The sequence below is a fragment of the Pelodiscus sinensis genome, chromosome 2 (assembly GCF_052426305.1).
Source record: "Pelodiscus sinensis isolate ZL-2025 chromosome 2, ASM5242630v1, whole genome shotgun sequence".
NCBI lineage: Eukaryota > Metazoa > Chordata > Testudines > Trionychidae > Pelodiscus > Pelodiscus sinensis.
Window position 1 is genome coordinate 171,894,659 of NC_143053.1, and position 20,367 is coordinate 171,915,025.

The window sequence follows — 20,367 nt, forward strand, 5'->3', positions numbered from 1 at the left end:
CCTGCATCATGCCTTAGTCTTAAAAAAAAAGATCTGCACAATACCTCCGTATCTTAACGGAGTAGTCCCATTGAATAAGAGATCGGTTTACAAAAGTAGGATGTTCTGGCCCTCTGTAAACATGTAACATATTCGCTGCTTACAGGGATCACTTCAGAATCCAGTTGGAGTCAGACAGCGATGTCATAGAGACTTTGAGAGAAGGTTCTAGAAAAGGTGCAACAGAAGAAAGGCTCAATTAGAGGCAGATTGTTAGTGAAGTTGTTTGCTCAGGAACTACCCAAGAAATTAGCGGAACCACTAAACCAGATAATGGAGGCTGACCCTTCTGCTGCGACAGCTCTGACTTTGTGCCACATAATGTGAACTTTTTATTTCAATTGCCTGGGGTCTGTGCTAATCTTTCTGAACAGAGTAGGATCTTATGGATGGCAGAAATTAGCCCGAAATCAGGGACCAACACAAGTGCAACAAAACAAAGCAGAGATTATTTAAAAAAATAAAACAGCTTGTGATTTGCAAGCATGACAGAGTAGGAAACCACAGAATGTCTTTCTGCTCTTCTGGATGATATACATACAGACAATAATGCTCCTGTAAGGATATTTTTCTACATGCAAGTAGGTCAAATAATTATATTTCTGACCAAAGTGTAATTAATCTCTGGAATGAATGCAATGTTAAAGTGGAGATTTTAAATCTTGGGTTCCAAAATTAGTTTTCATTCTATCTCCTAATGAGGGGTGAACAGGGTGATTTGTTTGTTTTCAGGAATCCTACTGTTTCAGGTAGATTTCCAGAGTATGAATATCATCTGATACCAAACATCAGCTTCCATGCCTTTGCCCTCAGAGAACAAGACCTCCCCACAATAACATCCATCATCCCAAATAGGTGTTAGCTGCACCCCCAATTTATCTGGACCTGCCTTTTCCGTGGCAATGGGGAATCTTTGGTATTTTACCCACCTGTCAGCTGCATTGAATTTCCTGGCACAGCACAGTCTTAAGGAAAACACGGGGGTCTCTGCACAATCCCAAGCATCTCCCGGCCCTTTCTGCTGCCTCCAGGCGATTTAAACCCACCAGAGGCTTCTGCAGCCACCACTGATCACAATGGGTATCCAGTAGCCTAGACAGGGGAAGGCTTTGCCTTCCCAAGATAGCAGGCATGGTCCCGCCCATACTCCGCCCCCAGAATGCTTGCTGTAGGTGTATTGAAGCGGAGTGTTGCTGCCTCGGAGCGCCTGCCCGCCCCAGTGCTCCAGGACCAGGGAGGATCAGGCCACACAGCCGCCCCTCTACCTGGTGCTCCAGTCTGGGGAGGCAGGGGCATGTGCGCTCACCCCCTACACTCCTCTCTCTGTGGGGGGCAGGGCCTCAACAGAAGGGGCAGGGCTGTAGGTGGGACTGAGAGCCTGCCTCCCCCAGGCCTTGCTGCACTGGCTGCCCATGCTGATCGCCCAGCAGGGCTAGAGTGGTTTCCAGTTGCTACTTCCACACTACTGCCAGCATGTCCCTGTGGCCCAAGAGTGGTGTGTGCAGATTTATCCCATCCACAGGATGATTGGGATGTCCGCTCTGTTTCCTGTGTTTTGAGGGGCCCCACTGAGTCTGCCCGCAACTGTCTCATAGAGGGAACAGCAGTCTCCCATACTGAGGTTAGTCTGTGAGGCACTGGGTGAGCTGGGGCTGGTAGCAGGGGCTGGGCCCCCCTGCACTCATTGTGGCAGCAGGACCTGCAAGCAAGTGGAATGACATAGCCGCTTCTGCTCCTTTCCTCTGCCATCTTCCGGGAGAGGATGGTCGCTCTGCTTCTCCATAGAGGGCAGTGCAGCGGAGCAAAGGCTGCTGCCTTGTTTCTCCGTCACTCCCGCTGCCTGTTCCCCAACACCTGCCCCACACCTGGCCCCCTGGTAATTTTAAGACAAGGCTGGGAGATGCTTAGGAGTGTGCAGAGACCCTGGCATTTCCCGGGGCCCTGACAGAAGGGAGTGCCTGCTGGCCCACTGGAAGGATTTGAATCCTTTGGGGAGTGGGCATGGGGAAGAGGGTAAAGCAGGGGCAGAGCAGAGGCTGGGCTTTGGGGAATGGTACAGCAGAGGCGTAGCGAGGGTGTTATGTGCCCGGGGGTAAAGGCAACATTTGTCTCCCCCCTCCCGCCGCTGGCGCATGTCTGAGCCAGACCCTGGGGGGGGAGGGGGAGCTTGTACTGCATCTTTCCCCACCCCCTCCAGTCTGGGGCCAGGCCCCCACACATACAGCTCATCGGCGGAGATGGAGGAGGGTCAGGCTGGGGGCAGAGAGGCAGGGAGGAGGCTTCAGCCACCGGCGGCAGGCGGAGGAGGAGCAGGCGAGCCGATGGGTGGCAGAGGAAGCGGAGGGGAACTAAATTGGTGCCCCCCTAGTGTGGCAACTGCCCCCCCCCTCGCTACACCACTGGGGTACAGACAACCACAGGGATGCAAGGACTCACATGCTGATAGTTGCGCATGGGCCGGAGTGTGCTACTGTTTGGGCCATAGATGGACTATAGGCAACGAATTTGAGACCATTTACATGAAATGACTTTCCCTCTAGGGTGAGCTCATGTGCAGCCATAACCCCCTGCTTAACAGATACCGCATAGAACGCAATCAGGGCAACTTGGAAGGAGATCCAAGCACCTGACTGAGCACCCCTGCTTCTTCTCTGTTGCTTGTAGCTGCTGCCAGGGAAAATACCAAATCCTGAGCAGCATCCCCATGTCCCACCTTCTATTACCACCGAGAAAACTGGCATTGAATTCTCAAGGGCTCACCACCTCTGCTTCACAGGAAACTACTGGGACCCTGTGTAGGTCTCCATTTTGTTTACACTGTGGTGATTGAATGCAAGAGCATGAATGTGAGAGAAATGAGGCATAAGGAAGAGGTAGCCACCACAGAAAAGTGGACAGAAGGTAGCCAAAAGAGATGGGATGATGTTCAAGAGAGGCAGGGAGAGGAAGGTAAACCGCAGCTATTTATTTTCAAATGCTCTGGCTTTCAGTGATTTTGGGGCTGGAGCCCCAAGACACTATTGAATTAAGCTACCTCCAGAATCTGTGGATCATTGAAAATAGTGATAGAAATGGAGCCATGTTAGTCTGGTGTAGCTGAAACAAAAAACAGGACTATGTAGCACTTTAAAGACTAACAAGATGGTTTATTAGGTGATGAGCTTTCGTGGGCCAGACCCACTTCCTAAGATCAAATAGTGGAAGAAAATTGTCACAACCATATATACCAAAAGATACAATTAAAAAAATATGTGTATCTGCTTCTCTGCTACCCTGGACCCTCAGGGTTTTGCAGAGGACGGGAAGTGCTATATTTCTGCCAGAGCTCTGTAGGCGCTTCACCAGCAAATGTCTCATGGCATATATGCTATATAAATTAGCATGTTACCTGAGTGCCCTTTTGAACAACAGTCAAGTTGTTATTCTCTTATTCTGATTATTTGCATTGCTTGAACAGATCTACTGTTTTTATTATAACTGCCAGGTATCATGTGATGTACCATTGATAGCTTGGTTCTGTCCAAACTGTTTTTATTAATTTCCTTTTATTTTTACTTGTAGAGATGTGTGTGTGTTCAGATACTCCCATGCTATCAAGGTTCATTATAGAGATCAGATGGATTTTAGTCTACAGAAGAGAAGAGTGAAGGAGGATTTGATAGAAGCCTTTAATTTCCTGAAGGGCAGTTCCAAAGACGATGGAGAGAGGTGGTTCTCAGTAGTGACAGAACAGGGAGCAATGGTCTCAAGTTGCAGTGGGGGATGTTGGATATTCGGAAAAACTATTTTACTAGGAGGATGGTAAAGATCTGGAATGCATTACATACGGAGGTGGTGGAATCTCCATCCCAAGAGGTTTTTAAGTCTCAGCTTGACAAAGCCCTTGCTGGGATGATTTAGTTGGGGCTGGTCCAGCATTGGGCAGGGGGTTGGACTTGAGGACTTCTTGAGGTCTCTTCCAACTCTATGATTCTTTGATACCATGATTTCTTCATAAGTTAAACTTAAAGTAAACTTAGATGTGATTTTAACAGAATGCAAATTCTTCCCACTCCTAGAATTCTAGATAAAAAGACCTAAAGTTTGTCAGTCTTCAATTGAAGTATAACTGTTTTTCAGTACTAGCTCTCACATTAGTATAGATTCTGAAAATGTCATTTAGCTCTTTTTACAGAATGAATTTGATGCCCTTGCTTTTGAGTGCATAAGCTGTGGTGATGATAAAGTAAAGATAAGGCCATCTTTTTAAAAACTGTGACTGCTTATATTATGGTACAATATGAATCTGAATCATTAAACATTGTTTTTGTGCCCTATTGTTCTCCTTAGATTCCTTGTGCATACCCTGGGAGCTTCAAACATTTAGAGCTGCCTCTGTCAGAAAACTATCAAAAATGGATAGGTGGTGACAATTTTTCTATCTTGATTCATGGCCTATAAACAGGGATAGAAAGAAGATAAAAATCTATATGATCAGCATTATGTGGGGAGAGCCCAGTTATTCAGCCCTTGTATTCTACATTTAAATATATCCATTAGGAAGATTTATGGAGATACATGAAACATTTTCAGGTAGGACTAAGAATTACATTTTAAATTGCTGTAGAGTTGGGGTTTATGGACACTGATTTTCTGTTACATCCAAGTATCAGATGCATTATTTGTATTGTTATGATTTCTGAAAAAAGTCCATACATACTATGTTGAATATTTTGTTATATGGTTAATTCAAATACTGGAACCTTATATGTGAGTGAAAAATAGTGACTGAAAGTTTCAACAAAGTGCTCTTTAGAAAATCAAAATGTATTACTGTACCGAATGTATTCCCAGAGTCTGATTCAAAAAATATTTATCTTGGTAGTCTGAAAGAAAACAAAACTCTACCAGAACAACTGTGTGGTGTTGGTTGAGCAAACAAATGTGTCAAGGTTGTGTAACCTACTCCTAGTTGACATTTAGTCAGTGTTTATAATTTGTATAACTTAATTGCTAAGGAATAGGTGAGTGTCATAAAAAGAAATACAAACAGGCTGCTGTCCCTCGCAACGGCCTGCCTGCTTTGAAGGGAACCCACAGCACAGGGTTGATACTGCTTATCCTAGGATTTATTTTGGTCCTGAGAGCTTTCATAATAGTGAAAGTCATGTTTTGGTTGCACATGCATTGAATGTAAATCAGCACAAGTCACACAACTCGAGCATTTATATTCATTTTTTTTTCTAACCACGGTATGCCCGAGGGGTAACTTGTGCTGTAATTTATTTCACTGCTGAATTTGGTCCAGGATTTGCATTTACATCACTCAAATAAAATCACAAGAGGCCCAACTGGAAAAATACAAGTGGAGGTAAACTCTGCCTGCTTGAAATGGCACTAGGAAGTGTCAGCCACTAGGCGTTGTGCAGGTCTCCACACTGTACAGCAGCGTTTCTTAAACTTTTTGAGGCCACGGAACACCCAACAATAATATTTTTTATGCAGAACACCTATGAAAATTTTCTTCAGAAAAAATTGTTGTCAAACAAAAAAGACAAAACCAAAGAAGTAATAAAATCAAAGAAGAGGTTGTGGCACTCCTGCGAGTTGCTCAGGGAACAGCAGTGTTCCCAGAACATAGTTTAAGAAACACAGCTGTACAGCTTTGCCGCAGGACCTGTTTGGAATGTTTGCAGTGGCAAGGCTCGTAACCTCCCTCACAGACTCCAAATCCCAGGATGCAATGCTCGGCTTGCTCCCGGCTGTGCATAGGACTGGTAGGAAGCACTGCATGCTGGGGCTTGTAGTCTCCTTCGGGAAGACCGCATTGTCTCTCTCTTTGCGCGGGTGCTGCCGCGTCTTGTTCCGTCCTTCTCGCCCCCAGTGCTGTGCCGTGCCATGGAAGGGTGGCGGGTGTCCTGGCTAGCCAGCCGCTTTTCTGCTGCCTTTAAAGCAGGGGGTAGAGGGTGTAGCAGCTGCTGCTAGGTGTGGGTGGGGGCAAGGCTGCACATAGCCCTGCAGCCTCCCCATTGCTGCAGCCGCCTTAGCCTTCTCCTCCTCTGCTTCCCCTTTCACCAGCCTATGTGTAAACAAAAGGAGGGTACTATCTTCACCCTTGTCGTTGCCTGTGTTTCTCAGCTCTCCACAAAGGGGCATCTTTAGGGTGGTAGGGAAAGAGAGGTAGACAGACAGCCCTACACACACACAGACTGCAAGAAGAATGATGCTCGAATCCATCCGTGTCACTGGTGAGTATTACTATTAATTACTATTATCACCATCCTCCTCCTCATTAACTCTCGGTTCTACCCTTCCCATCATATTTCTGCAGTTGCCATCTGCACCAGAACAATAGCATTAGTAGAGAAAATGATAAAAATGGCTACAATGGAATTTACCCGCCTCTCTCCTCACTGTATTATTAAACAACTGATAATATTTAGTTTCCAAAGTGATTTCTTTCCCCTGATGCTGTTGGAATGCTGCATTGTTATAATGATTATAATCAACAACAATCACACTGGAATAAAGCTATAGCAACAATATACCCCAAATTAAATACTAGATGGCATGTCATTTTGTTCATGAAGTGGCCATTTCCCATCTTCTTACAGATGTATTTGGCCACAGCCTTGCTAAAAATATAAACATTTCCTAGCAACCTCAGTTAAAATAAAATTACAACAGGAAACAAATCTGCAAAATGGCAAGCAACTAAAATACTAAATAATCTTACTTACTTTATAAACTCCTTGCTTTCCATGTATTCATTGCCAAGGTGAATTGATGCTGCATATCTAAACAGCTTAAATTTAACCAAAATGAGAGAACAAAAGAGGCAATGTAAAAATCAAAACAGTAGAGTGCTAATAATTTTGTTTGAGGCACCCTTTGATCCTGAGACATTGTAAAATTAGTATGTAACTACAACATTTTAATGAAAACACAAAAGAGGTAGCAGAAGATTCAAGTAAAGCATAAAATATTAGTAAACATTACAGTTGTTTCAGCAATATCTTCTCCCTCTCCTTGCCACTAATATTCTCAGAGAACTGTGCAGTTACCATATAAAAACATCCAGGGCCATCCCGAGTGGGATGCGGGCAGAGAGCATGCCCCCTGCAGTGCTCAGGCATAGGCCCTGGGCAACCCTCCCTCCTCCACCACAGGCCCATCCTTTGCTCCACCCCTTCTACAAGCTGTGCCCCTGCTCCGCCCCTTTGCCCCTCGTTCAGCTCCTGCCACCCACATTGTGAGTGCGGGGGAGCAACCCATGCTATTACAGTGCACCAGGTTCCTGTAATCCTCTGGGTCCCTCCTGTCCATGGAATGGCCTCTGGTCCCCAAAAGTACGAGGCCTGGGATGGCCATCCCGATTTGTCCTATGGACAGAACAGTTCTGATAACACCAGTATAGAGTAACTGGGTGATTTGGCAAGAAAATGGCAGATAAAATTTTGCATTGATAAATGCAAAGTGGTGCACATTGGAAAACATAATCCCAACTGTATATCCAAAATGATGGGGTCTAAAATAGCTGTTAACACTCAAGAAAGAGACCTTGGAATTATAGTGGATAGTTCTCAGAAAACATCATTTCAGCGTGCAGCAGCATTTAAAACAGCTGACGGAGCATTAAAAACCATTAAGAAAGAAATAGATAGTAGGATAGAATATATCCTAATGCTACTTACTCCCAAGGGCATTCTGCACCAAATATTTGAAAATTCGACACCAAAAATTTCAAACCTCTGTGCGCAATATTTTAAGATTCTGCAAAATTTTGCAAATGTTATTTGTCAAATAAATGTGGAGGCACCAGCATGGCATTGGGGAGCACAGGCCACTGACTACACAGATGTGGGAGGTCACTCTGTAGCTCTCCCCCCCAGGTATGGTTTTAGCAGTGAGGCAGAGCCTAACCCTGACACAGTGCAAGTACTGGGCCTGCCTCAGAAGCACCCAAGGCCCTGCCCCTCTGTGCCAGGTGCACCAGATGTGGGCAGGCAAGCTCAGCAAGCCAGGATCCAACTGTGGAAGGGATTGGCATGGGGAATCCAGCTGTGGGTTGAAAGGCTTTTATGTTGGGCAGTCTGAGTGTGGGCCACTCAGTGGGGATTCGGGGAGGGGGGAGGGAGAGGGGGAGGGGAGGAGATGGTGTGTGCAATGATAATGGGACTCTGCAGGGGGGTCCAGGTAAAGGTGTTTGGACTCAGCAGGGCAGGTCTGAGTATGGAGAGCATAAAGCTAAATGTGGGGGGCTCAGCAGGAGGTCAACTAGCTGGGGTGTAGCACTCAATGGGGTGGGAATCCAGGTGCAGCTGATTGGGGTTAATTTGGTGTGGGAGACTCATCAGGATGGTCCAGGTGCAGTGTAGTGGGGCTCACTTGGATGAGGTTCTGAGGCTCAGCAGGAGGGTCTGCATATAAGGAAGTCAGGATGCATAGAGGTTAGGTGGATTTGGGAGCATCTCCTTGCAGCTGAAGGAGTATTAGATGCAGAAAGCAGAGCAGGGAGGGAGTTTGCAGAGTTTCCTGTAGCTAGCAAAGAAAGCTGGGGATGGGTCTGACCGGTTCCCAGAAGCTATGCAGGAGAAGAGGAAGTCCCATCCTTCCCAGACCAACCGGGACTAGCAGTTGAGCCCAGCACTAGGTAGGAGCCACCAGCTAGATCTTCCTCAATCCCATACCTTGCCCCACAGTCATCTGCCTTTCTGCTGGCTGCCCTAGGCACCCAAAACATACTGCTAGGGAGGGTTGCATAGCTGCTCTTGTAGCTTCTCTTTGCTTCCCCATTAGAAAATAATTTCTGTGGGGAAGCAAAGATATCTGAGGAAGACATAAACTCTGTGAATGTACAATGGCACAGAATTTCCCTAGGAGTAGCCACTTATATAAATCCATGGTGCTCTCACACCTTGAATACTATACGCAGTTCTGGTCACCCATCTTCAAAAAGATACATTGAAATAGGAAAAAGTACAGAGAAGGGAAATACAAATGATTAGGGGTGAGGAACAGTGTCCATAGGAGGTGAAATTAAAAAATCTGAGAGTTCATTTTAGAAAAGAAAAAAACAAATGGGAAGGATATATAAAGGTCTACAAACTCAATACAAGTGTGGAGAACGTGAATAAGGAAGTGTTACTTACTTCTTCATAACACAAACAACAGGGGTCACCCAGTGAAATTAATAGGCAGTTAGGTTTAAAATAAACAAAATGAAGAACTTCATACATCGCACAGTCAACCTGTTGAAGTGATTGTCAAGAGATGCTGTGGCGGCCAAAAGAATAAATAAGTTCAAAAAAGAACTAGAGAAGTTCATGGAGTATGGCTCAGTCAATGGCTATTAACCAACATTTTTGGGATGTAATCCAATACTTTGGGTGTCCCTAAGCCTCTGACTGCCAGAAACTGGGGCTGAGTAACACTTGATAATTTGCCCTATTCTGTTCATTTCTCTGAAGCATCTAGCACTGGCCACTAATACTGGACTAGAGGGACCACTGGTCTGACCCACTGTGGTCATTTGTATGTTAAACTCTATGCCACGCTGGTACCCAATTGAAATCAGTAAGCTGAAACAAACTCTGCAGCTACATTTAGGCTACGTCTACACTGGTGTGATTTTCTGGAAATGCTTTTAATAGAAAAGTTTTCCGTTAAAAGCATTTTTGGAAAATCGCATCTAGATTGGCAGGATGCTTTTCCGCAAAAGCACTTTTTGCGGGAAAGCATCCATGGCCAATCTAGATGCGCTTTTCTGCAAAAAAAGCCCCGATCGCCATTTTAGCCATCAGGGCTTTTTTGCACAAAACAGTACTATGCTGTTTACACTAGCCCTCTTGCGCAAATGATTTGCGCAAGAGGGCTTTTGCCCGAACGGGAGCAGCACAGTATTTCCGCAAGAACACTGATGATCTTACATGAGCTCGTCAGTGTTCTTGCGGAAATTCAAGCGGCCAGTGTAGATAGCTGACAAATTTTTCCGCAAAATCACATGATTTTGCAGAAAAACTTGCCAGTCTAGACACAGCCTTATAGTTTTAACGGCAAAAATACACTTTAAATAGTGGATATTAGGTTAGAAGATACAAATGTAAGTGGGATTTTTTTAAACGATCATATAACCAGCTTTGACTTCTAAAATTTATTTTTTGCAGGCATTTCATAAAACAAAGAAGACCCTGTAGATAGGCAGTTATCTGTTTTAATGTCTGAGTTGTTGCGATGGCATGAAGATTAGACATTATCATGCTCATGTGATTCTTTTTATTTAACTCACTGACAAGTTATACAATTAACTCATTTTCAGTCAATAGCAGAGCTGGTCACACCGTGTCCATATAATCAAGTTTCCGAACACTTTCCATTGTAAACCCCATGTTGTGAACCTCCAAACAATCTCAGTTTTCACACATAGAGACAGGAGAGCGTCTTGGGAACTTTTAAATTTATATAAAAATTATAAGTACCTGAAAAATGTGATCCTAGGTATCTCAGGTTGTGAACCAAAATTAGTGGTCATGTTTGACAATTTTGTCTTTAATTTTTCTGTGTCACAATTCCCCAGCTGTAAAATAGGGAAAATGCCACCATTTAATCTCATAGAAATTTTGTGAAGATAAATTCACTTATGTCTGGAAGCACTTGGATGCTAGAAGGTAAAGTAGGGAATCTTTTTTGGGTTGTGGTCTGTTGGCCCACAGAAAAATCAGTCAGAGGGGTTGCGCACAAGTGAGAAGCAAAAAACAAAACAAAAAACCCTCACTGATGTGGTCCCCAACTGAGAAGGAGAAACATAATTCCCTCATTCCTTTCACACACCAGAGCCTGGGGGCTCTGGCTAGTAGATTTTGTTTGCTCCAGCCTCACAGTGGGCAGCAGGAGGGTGGGAGCTGGAGCGCCAGTATGGACTCTCCAATGCTGGGGATGAGCTTAGAATCTCAGAGGCTGGATCCAGGCAAACCAAGGGCTGCATCCAGCCCCCACAAGCCTGAGGTTCCCCACCCCCACTAAAAAAGTGTTATAGAATTGGTTAGGAGGAAGTCAATACTTTTATCAAATTATGAAGTGCAGGATTAATCTTAAAGGGTGAGACTTCCTGATTATAGTTAACTAGTGGGGGCTGGAGCAGCCCCCCGCCTGCTGCAGATATGGTGCTGCTTCAGCCCTGCAAGGCCCACCGCAGGCAGAGGGCACTCCAGCCCAGCCAGAGCAGCCCCCAGCCAGAAGTGGGGAGCACTCCAGCCAGGTCACCTGTGTGGGGAGTCTCAGGGTTTGGGCAGTCGCAGATGGAGAGATCCTCCTAAAACATAATTGCAAATATATGGGATGAGTCAGAGGGAGAACATCTGTCCTAAAGAAATCATTGAGATATCTTCCCTACAGCTTTCCATTTTAGAGTTTTGCAGCTTTATTATTTTGTACATGAATTGCTGTAAACTACTTGGCCTATTTGCAAAATAGGCAGCCTCTTTCACCAGCCTGCTGATTCTGTTTTTCTGTATGATTTCATGAGAAACAATCCCATTTCAGGCACATCCCATTTTCTTGGCAAGCTGTATACTGAATTTGGTGGTCCTAGCTGTTGCCATTTATAGGGTTGCCAGGTGTCTGGTTTTGAACCGGACAGTCCAGTATTTCAGCTTTCTGTTTGGGAAACAAATTGAGAAAATAGAAATGTCCAGTATTTTCTAAATAAGTTGTAATGTAGTTTGTGATGTAATATCAAGTGTGTCCAGTATTTTTTTTTAAACCATTTGGCATCTGTAACCATTTAGGAGTTCTTGAACAGACAGACAGACACAGAGACAGACTCTCAAATACATAGTAGATGAGTCAGCTTCAGTATGTTTATCATTATAAGAAAACAATGGTCACACAGGGTTTTTTGGTTGTTGTTACTCTGCATACCATGGCCAGTCAGACCATGGCAGTCAGTGAAAGAGGGTTTAGAAGATAGAAGTTGCTGCTTCAAAAGTACTGGCCCCTGTCATTAAAACTATGGTATACATACACATACTAGTCTACTTATTTTACATAGCCCTCAGAATTTTGATTCTACAGCTCTCTGCACACACAATGCACATTAGCTAAAGTCTTCAATACAGTCAGAGCATGTACTGTCTATTAAATGTTTGTGACAAATACTGAATTATTCACAAGTTTAAAAATATTCCTAAAACATAATTGCAAATATATGGGATGAGTCAGAGAGAGAACATCTGTCCTAAAGAAATCATTGAGATATCTTCCCTACAGCTTTCCATTTTAGAGTTTTGCGACTTGATTAGTTTGTACATGAATTGCTGTAAGCTACTTGGCCTATCTGCAAAACAGACAACTAAACACATGATGTAATCGTATATGGTTGCTGATATGAAATAGAAAAAAATCATATTAGGGTAACACTAAGGGTGATCTAATATGACAGTCACAAAACTAAAATATCAAACCCTTCCCATAATTAAACACATGGGAGGGTGGCCTGGGGAAGAAATCTTTCTGAGATCTCCATGCAAAGATTCCCTACAAAATCAGTACAGTACAGTGAGTGGGACAGTATTTGCAGTATTATACAGCAAATACCATTTTCCCTTTGTGCCTATCTCCATGCTGATACCCTACAAAATAGAAGCAGGGAATGGAATAGGTAGGAGATCTGTGGGGACCCACCAACTGTTCGCTCCATTCCATCATCTCCACCTGCAGTACAAGATGTAAAAGCCTTGGGAATTACCCAGTCCCTGAGGCTGCAAGAGTGACCACAGATGTCCTAGGTGGGAGGAGTTTTCTTCTACCTAGTATATTTAGAGCCCTCTGGCATGATGTTCTTCATCATTTAAGCTGTACACTGCTCAGGATTTGGCCATAAGGGCTGATCCAAAGCCTACTGAAGTCAGGGATACCTTAATTTACTTTGGACCAGATGCTTAGTTAAGAAATGATGCTGTTAGCATTCCCGTTTCTAGGAGCTGACAGCAAATAATTTCAATAACAGATTATATAAAATTTAAATCTCTATTAATAATTTCTAATAAATTCTAACAAATATTTGCTGCCTACATGATCTGAAGATAGGCATTGGTTAAAATAAATTCAGTTCATAAAGGCAAAAATGTTATTGTAGCATTTAAGTGAAGTTCTGTATACACACACAAATAATGAAAGGCAGAACTATGGCTCCTACAACAACCACAACTCATCTCCAGTCTTGGGCTTGATTCTCCTTTTCAAGTGGGATAAATCACATGTAATTCCACTTAAGTCAATCTAGTTATATTAATGCAAAACCATCATAAATGAAATCAGAATCAGGTCCCATATATTTTCTATTACTGTACAATATGTGAAGTTGGTTTTCCTGCTGTTTTATGGATCCTTCAGTGTGACTGAGTCATAGCTGCTGTAGAAATCATGACAGTTTCCTGACTTTTGTGTTTAAGAGCTCAGCTATAATATTGCAGAAACGACTCCACACTTAACTGTAGGTTGGTTATAAAAGCAGGAAAGGGGGAATAAGAAAACTAGCATACAAGGCAATCTACAGGGGTTAGGAGGGTACTGAAGGATGGCCTCAGTTTTCACAACTTCTGTGTGATCCAGAGGGGAGCAAAAACATGAAGAAAGCTGGGACAATGTGTTTTAAGGGGATTCTGATTTATTTTTTTTTGGTCAGAGGTGTTAAGTTTTTGTGATATGATTGCAATTTCTGGATATTGTGCACTGAGATCAACTGAGAGAATGTGTTTGGATATCAGATAGTTTGAGAGAGGTCATGAGGGCTGCTCAGAGTCTGGGACAGATGCTCTTCTTTATTTTTTTTTCTGTTGTATAAACTGAAATAAACAAAATAAAGTCAGGAAAATCATAATTATACTTCTAAGAACAGTTGTAACTTGGTCTCCTTGTACACAGACAGTAGGACTTAAAAGTAGGCACATGTATAAGTAATGTGATACAGTATGGTGTCAACTCTTCACCTATAGTTGAGGGAGCCAATTTATGGGAGTGCTTGGAATCTTGATAGTATTAACAGTTGTGTACTAATACAGGCTAATTACTAATTATTGCAACTTCTTATGGATTCCGTTTAATAGCACTGGGTTTCTTAGAAGCCAACACATTTTTCAGTTGTATAAAGCCATTCGTTGGTAGGCTGCAGTTGTATTTAAAACAGTGTAGTATGTCCCTTCACCACACAGCTCTACAACACGTGAATATACCTCAGCAACCATCTGTCTTTTATACTTTTTCATATATTGCAAATACTGATTTGTTTTTATATGGTTTCATAGAGAAGTGGAGAAGTGCCTGTAACTGTAGAGTAGATAACACATCCAAATGAAATGAAACGTCATACATCTTTTTGTTTTGTTGATGAGACAGGAATTTGTGGTTTTATTTTATTTTGCACTGATTTCTGCACTTTACTTCTATTATGCTTTTAACATTTCTGAAATGTGTGTGACATGCGAGTTGAGCTCCAAGGAATTGTTTACATTGTAGCTATAGAAGAACCCTTCTCTACCCCAAACACAGTTTTGGGTAGGTTCATGGTGAAGGTGATAATTGTCCACTGTTAGGGTACATCTAAGACTGCAGAGCTTTTCCAGGATACCTCCAGAATCCTGGAAAAGCTCTGCCACATCCAAGGAATGCGTCCACTTTTCCAAAAAAAAGTTGGAAAATCGGACACGTTTTGTCAGCATCCCTGTAAATCTCGTTTTACATGGAAGAAGGGATGTTCTGAAAGAGGGTTTTTTTCCAAAATTTGGCCCAGTGTAGATGGGCCAAATTTCATCAAAGCCTCTTTCAGAAGTAAATTGGAAAAAGATATGCAATTTGCGTACTGCAAATTGTGTTTCGTTTTCCAATTTATCTTTGTAGTGCAGACACAGCTTTAGATAGTTGGAATGTAATTGGCTTGAGGTAGTCTGTAAAGATACTTTCAGCTTGCATGCACAACCAAAACTGTGCACCCACTATTTTGTGTAAGATTTAATATGATACAGAGCTCAGATTGACATTCCTCTAATTAAGTAGAGCTCTATGTGGATACATATCTTTACCCACAGATGTGGATACTCATTGGGATCCATTGATCTGCAGGATTCTATTCCTAAGAGACACTGTGTCCAATGAAGAAGAGCATAGTCCCATCACTCCCAGGAGCATCACTTTGTGAAATGGATACTTGCTGTTGTTTTCTTTGTGCTGGGAATTGTAATTTTGCATACCACTGCAGCGTATACCAAAGCAAAAAAACCCAGATAAGCAGTCTCTCCTGCATTGATTGAACTGATTTTATTAAACTTGAGCTGTAATGCCCTGTAGCTATCTCTGTGACAAGTGTAAAGGAAGGACCAGAAAGCAAAACTAATTTTACATAATATTTGCTTGTTAGACCAGAGAAAAAAATTAATACAGTCTCAGAGTTATGAATGCCTCAAGAAAGGAGGTTGTTCGTAATTGTGAAAAAAAACACATTATGGTTGTTCTTTCGAAAGTTTACAGCTGACCATTGATCTAATACAGCTTTGAAACTTTATATGCAGAAGAAAAATGCTGCTTTCAAACAACTTAGTTTAAATGGAACAAGTCTAGAAACAGTTTCATTTCCTTGTCAAATCATTTTTTTTTAATTTTCCCCTTTATTTTTTTGGTCTCTGTTGCTGTCTGATGTATACATCTGGTTCCAAATGCAGTGTGGGGTTTGGTCAGTTTGTAACTCTGGTGTTTATAACTTTGTAGTTCTACTGTATGTCTGACTAGGCATGTAAAATCCCAGTTAATCAGTTAACTGGTTAAACAGGGCTGCTGCCAGCCGTGTTGGGGCTGGCTGCTGGTTCCCAGTTGCCAGCAGCTGGGGCTAGCTGCTGGAGTTTGAGCAGTCCTCCACCTGCAACAGGCCACAGGCAATGGCTGTGCCCAGGGAACCATTTAACTGTTACCTGGTAAGCATCACCCGGTTACCTGTTCACATCCCTAAGTTTAACTTCATCCTTAGAGTTGGAAGGATTCTCTAAGACTGTGTGTGATATTGTTCCCCCATTTGTAGATGTTTTGCATGAATGTACAATGTGTACGATACAACAGTACATTGATCTGTTTATTGTTTTTCCCATTAGCTCCCGTAGCACTGAAAAACACGAGTACATATAGTGTGAAATATGAAAATGAGTTCATAAAAGTGTGAAAACTTTCAGAGTGATCTGATGGGGTTTTGTCTCATTTATTCTTAGATCCATGACTAATTTTACTAGAAAAACAAAGCTGGAATTAAATTATTGATTCAGTTACCTCTCAGGGATTTAACGACCCTTTTGTTAATGTTCTGTTCGGAGTATAATTATTGTATATACAGTTAATTACAGTTTGGTTATGCCTAATAGTGAAGTTCTGAGGTCTTTACTAAGTTTAACTCTGTGTATACTGTGGCAAAGCGCCGACAATGCCCCATGGATTCTGTGCTTCTGACGGACAGTGTGTGCCTCAGAGACTTGCTATGACCCTCCACACAGCCGCTTCTTTTCTAGAGGTGAGGGTCACAGCCTGCTGAGCTATATTCATCACGGACTAGTCCACAGTTTAGGGTGAAAACCCCTCTGTAGTCCTGGTCTCCTCTCTCAGAGGCAGATTCTGCAGTGGCATGGGGAGGGTTGGGAGGAACCCAGGCCCACTCACTACTCCAGATTCCAGCCCAGGGTCCTTAAGGCAGCGGCAACAGACAGGGTTTCTTTTACTCATAGTCTGGCAGCTTTTTCCTAGGCCACTTCCCCAAACGATCCCTCTCAGTACCTGTCCTCTGGTACCTGAGCAAGTCAGTCCTGCTTCTCCACAGCACTCTTCCTTGCTCTTCGTCCTCAGCTCACACTCACAGTTCACCTTATCACTCTCAGATCTTGGGCTAAAATGTCCTCTCTGCAGAGAAGCCTTATAAACAAGCCCTAGCAGGCCTTAATGGGTTGTAGGTGCTCTGATTAGCCTGCTGCTTCAGCATGATCTTAATTTGCCTTAGGCGCTTGCCTGATTATGCTGCACTAGGCTCATCCCTATTTACTCAGGGAAGAGAAAACTGTTCACCCATGCCCCAGCATACCTTCCTTCCATTAGTGTGCAGCAGCCAGCTGGTCTGGGTCTATCACAATACTCAGGGCCATATCTTCTATTCCATGGTTCCTTATAGTTTAGGCACTGTAATGAAGTTAACTCACTGCCACAGCACTTCCTGCTGGTCACAGTTGGAACTAGCTCGGTTTGTTGGAGTGCACTGTCTTCTGGCCAGTGTCTCGCTGGTCACCACTCTGCTCTACTCCCTGAGCTGTAGCATCCTTGTCAAGACACTGCCCTTCAGCATTCTGCCCCCTTTCAGGGATATCAGCTGTCCTCAGTCTCACACCTGCCAGAATAGCCAACTGAAGCCCCAAAGTCTAGCATCTTGCCTCATGGGCAAGCTGCAGTCTGTATAGACCACATTTTTGTGGTGCAAATGGGAAGGGGGGACCCAAGCCAGTCCATTGTCCAAGGAACTTCTGGCAGCCTCCTTGTCCTGCCCTTGTTCACATGCCTGGACTGCTCCCATTCCCTGGACCACTTCCCTGTGACTCTTGCATCTTCTTGGCTCTTTTATCAAGGCCGCAGCCCAGCAGACGTTAGGGGCTGAAGGCTCTCTCCAGCTCCTCTGAGCCTGCCCAGCACTGCTCTATCCAGGTACCACTGGTTCCCTTCCCTAGTAGGACCCAGTTTCTTCTCCCTGGCAGGTCAAGATGAGGTGAGTTCACCTCAGCTCGGATACCTTTTATGGGGCCCAGCGTGGCTCTGATTGGCTAACTGTTCCTCACCCTGGTTACCCCAGCTTGCGCAGGCTCCCTCTGGCTTGCTTGTAACCCTCTCCCTGATGGATTGGCCTGCTACACCACTACAGGCACGGAAATGGAAAGTGCATCTCTATGACATCATTGCCTTTCTTAGGGTTGCCAGTGCTCCAGGATTGTCTGTCTTATGATGAAACCTCCAGGAATACATCCAACCAAAACTGGCAACTACCCACTTAGTCCCTTAGGCCCTATAGAAGCCTACATGTAGTGCTGAGGATCTGCTGGGGGGGAGTGGATAGGGCCAGTGAAATGCACATCATTCCTCCATTAACTCCATGAGGAATCAGCCCAGAGGCTACATATAGATGGAGATTCTATTAACTGTTGTGTGCAGCTGTTTGGCAGTGTAGATCCCACTATGCCAGGTTTGACCCCTCACTCCCATTTCAGGGTGCCACTGGATGTGCTGGAGTCCCACTGAGCCCACCTGTCCCACCAACCTGAGTATCCCTTACTCTGTCCTGCTGTGATAGGACCTCAAGACCCTTTCTGGCAAACATACAGCTGGGGACACATCCAGCTGTTGAATCACACAGAGTTTTCATGGAATTACCCAGCCCTCTCCTGTGTACATCTCTGGAGTAAGGGTGTTAGTGTGCAGTCGGTTACACAATCAACTACATGCACCCCCCTTGCTGCCTCTGTATCAGAGGCAGCAAACTGGGGGAGGGGAGGAGCTGGTGCCCGTGGGGATTCAGCTTTAAGCTGGCTGCCCATATGCACTGGCTCCCTACGAGCCACCTTCCACCTATCCAGTGCTTCTGCCTCTGATAGAGGGGTGGAGGGTCAGGCAGGAACCAACATGTGTGGGCTCTGTGCGTGCTGGCTCGTCGGAACCGCCTTCCCCCATTCCCAGAGAGGTAGCAGCATGGGTTGGGGCTCCTGCCTATTCCCCTGTGTATAAACATGTAACCATTAAAATTTCTAGCGGTTACACGTTTACACAATTAAATGATAGTTAACATCCCTACTCTGGAGTAATAACAACAGAACCAAGCAGATTACCTTAGTAAATAAACAAAACCCGTTAACTGAGCTTAACACTCTAGATCAAAGATGGGCAATAAGCCCCCTGACGGCCAGACGTGGTTCTCCAGGTTTAGTTTTTGGCGACCCAACAGATGCTTTATTTACCTGTACATCCATTTGCAGCTATCATTGGCTGCAGAGCGCTGTTCCCGGCCAATAGGAGTGGCAGAAAGCGACGAGGACCAGGACACTGTTTCACACAGCTCCTACTGGCCAGGAATGGCAAATTGCGACCAATGGGAACTACAAGCAGCCGTATCTGCAGACACTGCAGATAAAGCATCTGGTGGCCTGCCAGGGGCTAACTCTGGTGAGATGTGTGGAGCCCATGGGCTGTTTATTGCCCACTCCTGCACTAGATGGATAGGATATTCATTAGCAATGTCTCACCCTGAGTGATAAAAAGGCTGGCAGATTCTTAAGGCACACCAGTTACCTTAGCTTTCCCAGGTTTCCATACACTGGCTAAAAATCCTTCTAGTCTGGGACCATCACTTTCCACAGCTCAGTTCTTTTCCCCTCCTGTGTGTCCAGGTTTGTTGTAGTAGGTGTGTGAGGTTCCCCCCCAGGATATCACTGTCTCCCTTTTATATCTTCTTCCTGCTTCCTGGAAAGCTCTTTTGCTGTGACCTGGGTCAAATAGTTCCCATGGTGTAGTGCAGTGTTTCCCAATGGTATTTCGTGGAACCCGGGGTTCTGCGAAGTGAAAATAAGGGTTCAGTGAAAAAATTCCATTACAATAACATTTCATGATTTAAAAAAAATAACTAATATTATGTGATTTTTGTTTTTAAATATGAGCAATTAAACTAAATGTTGATCTCGTGACCTTCTTTAGCATTTGTTTATTATTATCCTTACTTATTTGTGGCCTGCTTTTTCAGCTCCACATATTAGATTGTTATTAGAGGTGCTGCAAAATTCTTTCGAGTTTAAAAGGATTCTATGGCCAAATAAAATTGGGAAACACTGGTGTAGTGCTGTCACTGAGAGGTTTCTGTTGTACACAGTTCCTGGGGTAATCCCTGTGCTTGGGCGCATTTCCTTAGCAAGCCATTAACATTGTTGTACCTTGTGGCTGTTTTCAACCTCAAAACATATTTCAGTAATACTTTCATAGTCAAATTTCATAACTTCACATACAACAATAACACAGGCCAACGAGATACACATGTTTAGCAAGGCAAGACTTTTAGAATGATACCTCACAAGACATACTTTGTTCAAAACATATCCTATTCACATGAGAGTGGTGAATATTGGGGTGTCAGGGTATTATACCCTCCTCCCTGAGGGATGTCCCAGGGAAAGGAACCTGCTGCAGAGTCAAAGCCAGCAGGGCACGAAGCTATTAGAGCTGCCCTGCCATACAATCCAGCAAGGAGACAAGGGACTGACTGCTCCAAAGTGGATTTAACACAGTCCTTAATGAACT

General features: G+C 44.0%; 1 protein-coding gene across 4 annotated transcripts in view; it reads left to right on the forward strand.

Moving 5' to 3' along the window:
- Positions 1 to 359: 359 nt before the first annotated feature.
- Positions 360 to 20,367, forward strand: part of MATCAP2 (microtubule associated tyrosine carboxypeptidase 2) — a 59,072-nt gene continuing 39,064 nt past the window's right edge. Inside the window, exons 1-2 of one of the 4 annotated variants that reach the window (XM_025185156.3) lie at positions 360 to 620; positions 4,369 to 4,611. In XM_025185156.3, the coding sequence (XP_025040941.3) occupies positions 4,587 to 4,611 (25 nt within the window). In that variant the 5' untranslated portion in view covers positions 360 to 620; positions 4,369 to 4,586. Of the gene's footprint in view, positions 621 to 4,368; positions 4,612 to 5,808; positions 6,267 to 20,367 lie in introns of those variants that run through there. The other 3 variants (XM_025185157.3, XM_006124058.4, XM_014574072.4) reach the window with 3 other exon arrangements.